Source organism: Aquila chrysaetos, chromosome 15, assembly GCF_900496995.4.
Source record: "Aquila chrysaetos chrysaetos chromosome 15, bAquChr1.4, whole genome shotgun sequence".
Taxonomy (NCBI): domain Eukaryota; kingdom Metazoa; phylum Chordata; class Aves; order Accipitriformes; family Accipitridae; genus Aquila; species Aquila chrysaetos.
Window position 1 is genome coordinate 25,823,543 of NC_044018.1, and position 11,348 is coordinate 25,834,890.

General features: G+C 42.8%; 1 protein-coding gene across 3 annotated transcripts in view; it reads left to right on the top strand.

The window, feature by feature from the left end:
* Positions 1-7,000, top strand: part of AGPAT5 (1-acylglycerol-3-phosphate O-acyltransferase 5) — a 60,672-nt gene extending 53,672 nt beyond the window's left edge. For all 3 annotated transcript variants that reach the window (XM_030037342.2, XM_030037343.2, XM_030037344.2), the window contains exons 7-8: positions 2,937-3,060; positions 4,443-7,000. In XM_030037342.2, the coding sequence (XP_029893202.1) occupies positions 2,937-3,060; positions 4,443-4,668 (350 nt within the window). In that variant the 3' untranslated portion in view covers positions 4,669-7,000. The remainder of the gene's footprint in view (positions 1-2,936; positions 3,061-4,442) is intronic.
* The last annotated feature ends 4,348 nt before the right edge of the window (positions 7,001-11,348 follow it).

Consider the following 11,348-nt stretch of genomic DNA (forward strand, 5'->3'; position numbering starts at 1 on the left):
CCTCCCCTCCTTCCTCACTCCCCTCGTATCTGCACAGGGGTTCCTCTCCCATCCCGATCCCCCCACTCACTGCAGGTTCCCCTTCTCAAGGCTGTTCTCCCAGAGGCGCTACCGCCGTCGCTGACGGGCTCGGCCTGGGCCAGCGGCGGGTCCGACTCGGAGCCGGGGAAGCTTCTGGCAGCTTCTCACAGGAGCCGGCCCTGCGGCCCCTCCCCTGCTACCAAAACCCCGCCACACAAACCCAAAACAGCAGGAATCATGACCCTCTCTAGGGGAGCACCTGCAGTTGCAGATCACACAGCCTTCAGCGAGGCTGTACTAAGTCTCAAACTGCAAGGGAGAGGAAGGCAGTGGAGAAGAGCATTGGGATTACAAAGGTGGGAAATTAAGATGAAGTTTTACGATCTTCACGTATGGGGACTCGGTTTAGACTGGTTGAAGAAGCCTGGTGTGGGAAGTAGTAAGAGTCGACCTTGATCGGAACTTGGGCATAAGGTAGAAAACCAGCAGCAACGCTCAGATATTTATGGAGGGTTTTTTGCTTTCTAAGCAGATGTGTAGAGTAGCTACATTTCAGCTTTGGTGGGAGAAGGTGTGTCTTTTGAAATACTTAGGTCTTATTCCTATTTTGTTAACTAGAGCTTATTATTGATAATGTACTCTGTTGCTATCTTTAAATGACCAAATATCAAATTTTTTTCAAGTAGCATAACATTAGTTTTACAAATACCATATAACTGTTAATAATGCTATCTCATCTAACTTAGAATTTTGCCTGGTTTATAATTTTCCTTGATAATTTATAACTGAGATTAGAAATAACATCAGGAAAGAGTTGTTTGTTCCTATACAGAATAACCTATGTGCTGTGAAGCAAAAGAAACATATGCTATACAATGTGCAGAACGTTTCAAACATCTCTTAAAGCTAGATCTTCAGCCCCAGCTGAATATGCATAGCATAGATGCTTTTTATAGGAGTCTACTACAAAAAAGACCATATCATCTGGCTTTCAGGCATTTGTTTTCTAGATACGGTTTTGCATATTTTTAGAATGTTCGACTTAACAGGTAATGCCACTCAAAAAGAGGATTTGTACATCAGTGAATATTATAAGCATTTAAGACATGGATAATACATCTGTCATTTTAAAATATTAATAGTATGCTTTTAGGTGCTCATATAGTGAATGACCTTCATATAGTGGCCTGGATAGTATCCTCAGAGAAACAGTCCTGGAAAATTCTTTCTTCCCATTAAAAGCAAGAGGAAAAACCTGCTTTTGGATACGTGAACACTGATTTCTTTGTGGGTAGTAAAAGCATTACACATAAACCTGAAGATAACGTCTAAACGTACCATCATTCTGAACTCCCAAGTACTTAACTTGCCTGCCATCTAATAGCTGTAGCTGGGAGACGGTTTTACCAGACACTTTTTAGCGACAGTTGTATTTGCTACTCCATGGCTAAAAGGTGGACTTGTTTCTGGTTAGAGCCCTCAGCCATTTCTTCCACTGATGGTGCGTGGGCCATGTTGCTTCCTTTACGCTGCAGTGCCATTCAGTGAAGGGGTCTCTTTGCCCAAGGACTAGACAAAACCGCACACAGCAACTTACAAATTTCTGCATCAAAATGCCATAAGACTTTACTGATCTCTTTATCTCTTCTTCTTCACTCGCCCTCTAAAAGCACACAAACACATTTGCATGAACAGGCTTTTAAAATTCTTTAAGGCAATTTCTAGCATATCATAAGGCTTGCTTTTACAACAAAGTCTTTAAAAATCAATAATCCTGTAAAGAAGAAAAACAAATAGAGGGATGTCTGCTTTGGCAGATAATAATAAAGATGTACATGCAGTAACAATTATTTTGCACAGTCATTCCTCAAGATACCCTTAACAGTTATGGGTCAAAGTCTTATGTACATCTGCACTGCTGTCCAAAAAATGTCAACAACCTGAAGGGACCACCCAGTCTGTGTTACATTTGTTGCCTGTCTGTATTGTAGGAAGGCACTTCTAGTCCCTTTTCCAAATAGGAAGATTGTCCAGATTTCTAAGGGCTTCCACCTTCACATCATGCATCTCTGTACAGGGATGCTATGGTTACTGCAATACCCTTTGCTACTGATAAGTGCAAATGATTACTAATACACAAATACTGGTGGGTTTTTCATCCCATGTACAGTATTTTTACCACTTGTTAGTTGTAAGAAATCCCACACGGGTGTTTGAGTAATGGAGTTTTGTTTGTAATTAACGCTTGCTAGCTAAATTTTTCTAGGGACAAATAGGGGAAATGGGGGAGGGGGATTGCAATAGGGCTGTCTAGAGCTTTGTAAGACAGAAGAAAAATGAAGGGATGCAAAATGGAAAGCAGCATTTTGTTCTGAGTCTTTTGCCCTGTTATACTTTTTAATTATAGGTTATCATTTAAACTGAAGCCCAGTTCCTCCTGGAGATACTTTGGGAAATCACTGTCATTCTGGTTTTGTCATCCAGGAGCAAACAAAATTTACATTTCAAAAAGGACGAGCAAAGAGGATTACTAACCTTAATTAAAATTGCAGGCTGGATAACTTGATGACATCAAAGTTATTGCATCCCACACTACAGAATGAGTAGATTGTTGCTGAGGTAGAAGTGTAACATTTTCAAGCACAACATTTTACAGTTAGCAGGGTGCATTTTAGGACAATTTTTCCATGCTGCACGTGATAATGGGCCACCATTTCAAAAGTGTGTAGGCCAGATGGCTTCTAAGTTCAGTGAAGTGCTCAGGATCCGAACATGAAGAGGGGAGGCTTTTGAGAACTGAAGTTAGGCTTCCAAGGCACTTACACCTACAAGGTCAGATTTTTGGTGTATTTTAGACAAATAAATGCCCGACGGTGTTTTTGTAACTCAGTCCTGTTGTTTTGCTCTCTTTTTAGAGTTTCTTTGCAAGGAATGCCCAAGAGTTCATATTTTCATTGATCGAATTGAACTGAAGGACATTCCAGAAGAGCAGATGTATATGAGAAGGTGGCTTCATGAACGTTTTGAAATAAAGGATAAGTGAGTAGCACTATGCAGAACTTTCTGTTTCAAGAAGCTGTCTTACTTCTTTTATATTAACAGATATACCCATGATTTCTGTGTTACCAGCAGTGCAAGCTGTAGGGCTCTCTGAAGAGAGCTGGTGTTGGTAATCCTGTGCATATTTTGTATAATAACCTTGTGGTTAAACCTTTTGCTCAGGAGGTTGGGATTCCTGGGTTTTAGACCTTCTTTAGACTAAAGAGCTGCGCGTCCATGTTCCAGGCAAGACTCATATTCATCTGAATACCTTCCATTTATCTTCTTGTAGCTGTCATGCGCAGCCAGGACTATAAGATGCCCGCGGTAGGCAAGCCAGCAAAAAGCAGTTTGATTCTAGCCTCATAATCAGTGTTAGGTTAGAGTTAGAAAGGGGCAGGTCTTGATCTAATCTCTTCTGCCAAAATTGTTTATGTATCTTCCATCAGACAGCGATTGGATAAAAACAGGCGTAACCCCAAGATCCCTACCTTCACTTGGGAAATTAGGTGAAGTAGGAGTTTCACCTGTCCATCTTTGAATCGTGGCAGAACTAAAGTGCCTGGCGCCCTCCAGCATCTCCAGATAAGGTCACTAGTGAGCATATGCAACAGATCCTGGGGCCCTTGTGCTCCGGAAGGACTTTGTGCCTAGATGTGGCACATTTTATAGACAAGAAACTGATACATAAAATAAAAGGCTGTCCAGTGTCCCTTAAGTAGTCTTCTAGTGAAGACCAGCACAACTGAACCCTGATATCTATGTCTCATTGTAGACTCCTGTTGACTGGAACATCTTTCCTGAGACTAAAGCAGTCTGTCAGGTCAATAGAGATACTTAAAAGCCCAGAATATTCAAATCCATTTATTAATGGTTTTGAAAAATAGGAGGAAAAAAGTTACTACTACACCAGTGTTGTAGCATTTTACACTTGCATGTTTGGCTTCCAAAATACTTAGTGTCTTGTGAGCCCTCGTTATTTATTAGTTTATTTTATGAAGATACTTTTTCCCCCTCCTTTGGTGTTCAATGATTAACTGTGTGCTATTTTGTCGTATGATATTGGCAAGTACTCTGGGCTTATCTGCTAAATGCTGTATGAAAAAGATTCTTTTCAATTTTTATATTCAGTGTTAAAATTGGTCCCCAAAGAAAATCTGCTTACAAGGATTCAGGTTGAGTCCTCTGACATGCAACGTTACTTTGAATGCATCATATTCTTACAGCATAGTGATTGCTTAAACTTTTTACAGTTGAGCTGCTACATATTGTGAAACCATTTGTTAAATCATGTGTTTAGAAGCAGTTATTGGATGAAAGTAAGTTGCTTAAAACTTCTTACGCTATTGTATAACTGACCATCTTCTTTCGTCTGCTTGTAGGTTACTAATAGAGTTTTATGATGCGAAGGATTCTAAAAGAAGAAATAAGTTCCCTGGGAAAAGTGTTCATTCCAAACTAAGCCTCAAGAAAACTTTGCCATCTTTGCTGTTTTTAGGTGGCCTGACTGCTAGTATGCTTCTGACAGAATCTGGAAGGAAACTTTATGTAAAAACATGGATATATGGGACTTTAATTGGCTGCCTGTGGGTTAGCATTAAACCATAAGCAGATGTTAGTCTCCAATCAGTGAAATGTGCGGTCTTTTCTTGCACATTGCACCAAACTTTTTCCTGACTTTATAGTAAACAAGTGTAAATAAAGCCTTATTGATCGAACATTGGAAATAATAGAATTTGTGACTTAAGCCTCTGTGTGGTTGGTCTGGGGAAAATAAATGTAGATTTTCAAATTTACTACTGATTTTTGCTGGAATAATGACAGATAAACCGAGTCATATGATAAATTGCTTTCCCCATGAACTAACATCCATCTCTATCTGCAGATTCAATGAAGTATGAGTTATGCATAAGGGTGTCTTAAATGGACCTGTGAATGTATTTACAGAGATTAATTTAGGGTATATATTTATTCTTCTGATATTCATGTTGAATTTTCGTTACTCTTTGGTGCATTGCAGCAGCTCAGTTGCATCTATCCCAGCTGTATCGCAACTAAAATCAAAACTTTTTTCTTTTTATTTTTGGATTTTGCTTTTCAGTTTTAGCTAAATACTGTGTTCTTTAAAAGGGACTATGTAAGCTGGCAAATCATGAGATGTCACCTGAAGCAGAATAAAAAGTTCCTGAGAACTACGGTTCATGGGGAAGAAGCTCTGTTTATCTAGTGCATGATTTTTTATTATATTGCAGTATTAGCTGATTATTTTACATATGCAAAACATTAAATTTTACTGAGCAAACAGCTTATTTTGCGCACCCTGTATTTGTGCATAAAAGGAATGTATGCAGTATAATGAAATGTTAAGTTTTTGTTTCTGGCCTAACCAGAGCGTAGCCTACCTTGTGTCTGCGTTATCCCTAGCGCCTCGAGAGTTTCAGCTGAGCTCACAGACCTTTCATGTGTACGTGCCATAAGTAGAAGTTCCCTGTTACCTCACGATTTTCTGGAAGCAAACTCTGTCGTTTGGGTAATGCACAGAATTACTGTAACTTCAGGAGCGTAAGGGTATGGTAACGAGGAACCTTCAGATGTTCCTGCTAAATCCGAAGCATGTGCCTTTTCCTACTAATCTGATCTAGCCTGATGTTTCATAATCTGGCAGTCACCTCCGTGCTGTAACATCACACTAGATTCTCAAATCATTCTAGGCAATGCAGACTGCAGTTGGATTGAAGTTACGGGGTTGATGTACACGATTTCCACAATAGACTAGTAGTGAAAGAAATGCATATCCTATCAGTATTTCACCTGCTTGAAAATATACTTCAAAAAGCAAAATCAACAAACCCTTACTACCACAAAGTCTGCAGTTCCCATGGCTGGTATTTTTGTTGGGGAAATGCTGTTTCCTGATATCAAGGGAATACTCTGTATGTACAGCGATGGGGTAGGAAAGAGGATGTATTTTATCTTCCATTAGGGAACTGGACTCCCTGTATCAAAATGAAAGAACTGGAGAATATTTTTATATCACACTTGCAAGCTTTAAATGTGCATCTCTCTCTAGCTTCAGTACGATTTGTCTTGCATTAGAGTCCATTGTGAGTTAAATGTCTCTTAAGGTTATAAGTCAGTTTTTCAGATTCCACCATTGTCAGTTAATTAAAGATACTGCTTTTACTGTGTGGTGTTTTTTTTACAGAATTTTATAGAGTAATTACAGTTCCACCTTAAAATCATTCAGTATAACTTTCAGTTTGCAGTTCTGTGTCCTTCCATAATGGATTTTGTCACCAGAGTTATTTATATCGGTGATTGATTCAGGATATGTTGATGAACCATTTTAAAAACAATGACTGGGAACAATGTTGAAAAACAGTATTGTTATGAGGCTGTGAAACCAGGAAAAAAAAAAGCCATTTTATGTAACAGCCAAATGTGCTCACATGTAGTTCTTCCTATTCTCAGCTGACTGTTTCCAGTGGGTATAACCAGAAGGCAGTGTTGCTATGTTAGTGTGATTTTTCAATCATGGAATGAAATTTTACTCTGACATGACTAAATTTCTTTGTAACAGCTAAGAATAACATTTAATTATACATCAAAAATAAATGCAAACTGCTTAATTCATTTGTAGAAAAATAACTGCTGTTTTGGAGATCTTAATTACCACGAAATACTGGATCTCTCTTGCTGTTTAAGTGCCAGGAATATAATTGACGCAGTGCAACAAACAAACAGGATGTTTATTTTGAACCTTACTCTCTATGTTAATCTTAATTATTTTTTTCTTGCCATTAATTTATAAAGTTTTGAAACTGTAATTTGCTGATGTATTTGGCGTTGGGAGTATCACATGCTATTTCTAAATATGCACTGATATTAACTTGAAATATTTCCTCATTAAAATACGAAGAGCCAATGCTCATTCAACTTTTCTGTCCTGTCCACTTGTTCAATTTTTTCTGCACTTTTATGTTTGTAACTTGGTTAACAGGAACTGCTTACAAAAAGGCTACACATGTCGTTTTAAGTCCTTGATGGAAGGATTTCTGTGAGAAGCAGTCAGTGAAAAGAAAACAACTTTGTGGGTTTTTTCCGTGCAGCTAAAAAATGTGTTAGAATCGATTTGTGCTTGTTCCAACACAACACACCGCCAGGTCGGTTGGATTGCAATAGCTTTTCACCCATGAACACCTGCACCACTTGTTGCGTGTTAATAATGTTCATTAATGTGCAGTACCACAGTTCTGGCCAAGAATCGGGCTCCGTGGCAATAGGCCTTGCACAGACAACGCTGGCAGAGAGTGTGGACAGGCCCAGGGGGTGGGAAGAGGTATTGCAAACAAACACATGAAGTATATCTCGGTAGCAAATGCCACCTAAGTTGTAGTAATGTGTTAAACCTGAGAGGGACCTGCACCTTCAAAAACTTATTTTTCCAGCTGTATCAGTGCCTCTGGTCATAGCGACCTCCCTCCACACAAGTAGTGCTCTGTTCATATGCATAAACTATATGTAACTTTTTATAGTTGGCAACACCAGTATTATGTGCTAGTTGCACAAAGTTCTTCTTGTGTTTACTTTTGTAGAAGGAATTGGGCTAGTAAGGAAGCATTAACTTAAATAATGGAGAACACAAAAAGTGAAGTGGGACAGAAAACTAAAGCACTGAGTGATGCTACAGTGAAGAAATGACTGAGCAGGACATGTGAGGGGCTCCAGCCTGCTGCAGTCTTTTGCGAACTCCTCTGAAGCATTTTCTTGGCGTAATACTCGTTTTTTCTCCTTTCAGTAGAACATAGCATACCTGTAAAACTTTTTTTAGTACTTAAAAATTTTGCCCTGATTATTTTGGCATTTTAGCATGCATAGAATATATATACTCACTTTGGGGGAGAGAGCGGTAACTATTTCAGGTTTGGATACTGCAGGGGACGAGGAGCAGGTTAGGGATTTTTGGCTTAGCGTTAAAAATGAAAAAAGAGACTTCTCCCCCCACCAGCTCCAAATAAAAAGCACTTTTAATGGCAGACATTTCAACCACACCCAGAAAGGCAATAGAAAACCAGTTAATAGGGTCAAGATCTTGGCACCTGCTCTATAAAGGCTTTTCCTTTATAAATATGGAAACCAGTCTGGTGCTAACCTGCAGTTCTAGGAAACTTTTTAGCAGAGTGGCTCTGATGACAGCACTCGAAGTGAACACGGTGGGCCTTCTCTTGTCCTCATTTTCATGTTCTAGCCTGTCTCATCAGTTTGGAGCTCTCTGGTCCCAATGAAGCGTGTTGCACAATTTGCTAAGCACAAGACAAAAAAAAAAAAGAAGTTTGCATAATGGCAAAAGTCGCACAAGTGAAACAAAACACAGAGCAAGTCCAGAGAAGGAAAAGCAGCGATAATCCAATAAAAAAAAAAAATTAGAAACATCACCTCCAGTCAGGCACGGCCACATCTGATAGATTCCAGGGAAGATTTGATTTCCGTGCGGGGACCAATTTCCCTGTCGTCATGGTGAGTATTTCTCCTACTTCTCCTCTTTCAGTCCCAGATCTGCAGCCCTACCCTGGACTGACTGGTCTGTTATTTTCCTAACAAGGAGTCCCTCATCACTTTTCAGACTGATGTGAATCTCGGGTTTCCTCCATTCTCCTCCTGGACCCAAAGAATTTCCCTATTTGTATTCAGCCTGATAAACTGCTGACGGACCACTGACGCCCACCTCCTTCAAGCTACGTTCTCCTCTTGAGGGCTGGCATTTGGTGGGCAAATGCCGGTGGAGAGGCTGGGGTCTGTTACTGGTGGGCTGGAAGGAGATGTTGCTGTTGAGAGAGAGGTTCTTGGTAATTCTGTATTGGACATCCGAGACGGATCTCCCTCCCACCTCTGCCGGAGCGTGCTCTTCCACTGAGGGACAGTTTGCATGGCCATAAGTAAACATGAAGACTAGGCGCTACCCTGAAAAACAATGACTTGTTCCTGGGTCTTATTTGTAATGTGAAAACTTCATTAGTTTTGCTTGTACAAACTATTTCGCAGCCATTCCGGCTCCCTTTCATCTTGTGTGGGAACTCAGTTTTCGAAGGACGTTTTGATGCCTCTGTTTGTGTTCCCTGCGTGACTAATTCAAACCAGAACCATTTCAACCTGTTTGCCGGCTTGGCCCAGAGATACTCCAGAGGATGCAGACGTTTAAGGGCAGAAGTTGCTGTCAGTCCTCTGGCTGTGCAGTGCCAGACGGAGCCGCTGGTCGGAGCTGCCAGGCTCCCCACAAAGCCTCTGCAGTAAACGACCCCTCAAATCCCAGTCCCACCACCATGGACTGAGACAGGCATCACCGTAGTACGAAGGGTTTCAGAGAAAGGTTGGTCCTAAAACCAGCTTGGGTTGTTTGTAAAGTATCCAGGAGCTGGTAGATACATCCTGGACCCTCCAGAGAGTCCCTCCGAAAGGCGGGCTGGGGCTCATTGGTGCTTTGAAGCACGGACGGACAACGAGTTGGAGGGTGATGCCCTACTTCAGGGCAGCAAAGCTCAGTCACCGGAACGGGAAGTAGGAGATACGGTCTCAACATCTCTTGGCCTGAGGAAGACCAGAGCTACAGTATTTTCCCCACCACCCCATGTCCTCAGGGAGGTGTGCCAGTGCTCTTTTCACTCATTCGGATGCTCTGGCAAAGGTCAGAAAAGATTTCAAGATTCGTAGGGCCAGCGTGACTGTAACTGGTGCCGAAGGCTGGGTACGTGGATGTCTGCATTCAGCTTCAGCCCTGGGGCATTTCGGCACCCAAAATTTAACTGCTGTCTTGGGTTTGTGTGGCAGGGTTTTGGTAGCGGGGAGGGGCCGCAGGGCCGGCTCCTGTGAGAAGCTGCCAGAAGCTTCCCCGGCTCCGAGTCGGACCCGCCGCTGGCCCAGGCCGAGCCCGTCAGCGACGGCGGTAGCGCCTCTGGGAGAACAGATTTAAGAAGGGGAACCTGCAGTGAGTGAGGAGATCAGAATGTGAGAGGAACCCCTGTGCAGATACGAGGGGAGTGAGGAAGGAGGGGAGGAGGAGCGGGGGAGGAGGGGATGCCCCCGCAGCCCGTGGGGAGACCAGACGGCAGGCTGTCCCCCCCCAGCCCACGGAGGGGAGCGGGGGAGCGGAGGCCCCCCAAGATGGCCAGGACTCCAGGGGAAAGCCCGCGCTGGAGCAGGCTGTGCCTGGAGGACTGCAGCCCGTGGGAAGGACTCATGTTAGAGAAGTTTGTGAAGGACTGTCTGCTGTGGGAGGGACCCCGCGGTGGAGCAGGGGACGAGTGAGGAGTCCTCCCCTGAGGAGGAAGGAGCGGCAGAGACAAGGTGTGAGGAACTGACCCCAACCCCCATTCCCCGTCCCCCTGCGCCGCCGGGGGGAGGAGGGAGAGAGAACAGGGAGTGGGGTTGAACTGGGAAGGAGGGAGGGGTGGGGGGAAGGGGTTTTAAGATTTGGGTTTACTTCTTAGTATTTAATTGGTAGTAAATTGGTATTAACAATTGGTAGTAATTGGTATTTAATTGGTAAATTCTCTGATTTAATTGGTAGTAAATTAAATTGATTTTGTTTCTTCCCCAAGTTGAGCCTGTCTTTTGCCCATGACCATAAGTGGTGAGTGATCCCTCCCTGTCCTTGTCTTGACCCACGAGCCTTTCTTTATAATATTTTCTCCTCCTCATCCCACCGGGGCCAGGGGGAGGAGTGCGCGAGCGGCTTCGTGGTGCTTTGTTACCGGCTGGAGTTAAACCACAACAACTGCCCTAGGGACAGGTGGAACCAGAGATGGCCCCGGGAGCTCACACCAGTGTGCAGGCAGCTGTAGCCTCCGGGTTGTTGTTACAAAATGAGTAAATGAGGAAGGGTTCTGCTCTAAAGTGCCATCATTTTGAAGTGCCTTTCCATGTTAGGAGTGAGCCTGGCACCTCATGGGCTCTAGCAGACCTTGTCGCCACTATGCCTGTTGCGGTCCCACACTCTCCACTCCAATACCCTGCATTCCTGTCCTCTTCAGAGACACCCACGAAGGCTGAAATTGCCAAAGCAGTTTTGAATTCCTGGACGCAGGCAGCCCCTGGCCTTACTCAGCTGTGCAACTATTTCATCCAGTTGGGACCACAGGGGAAACTGAGCTGGAGAGAATTTAATTTGCAGTTGGCCAAGATGGGAGAGTTAACACTATAATGATCCCAAAAAGTATCAAATGCTGTACAACATTGTTAGGCAAAAATAAAAGAACACGCAGAGTTCTCAAGGCTGAAACCTGAACTGGAGG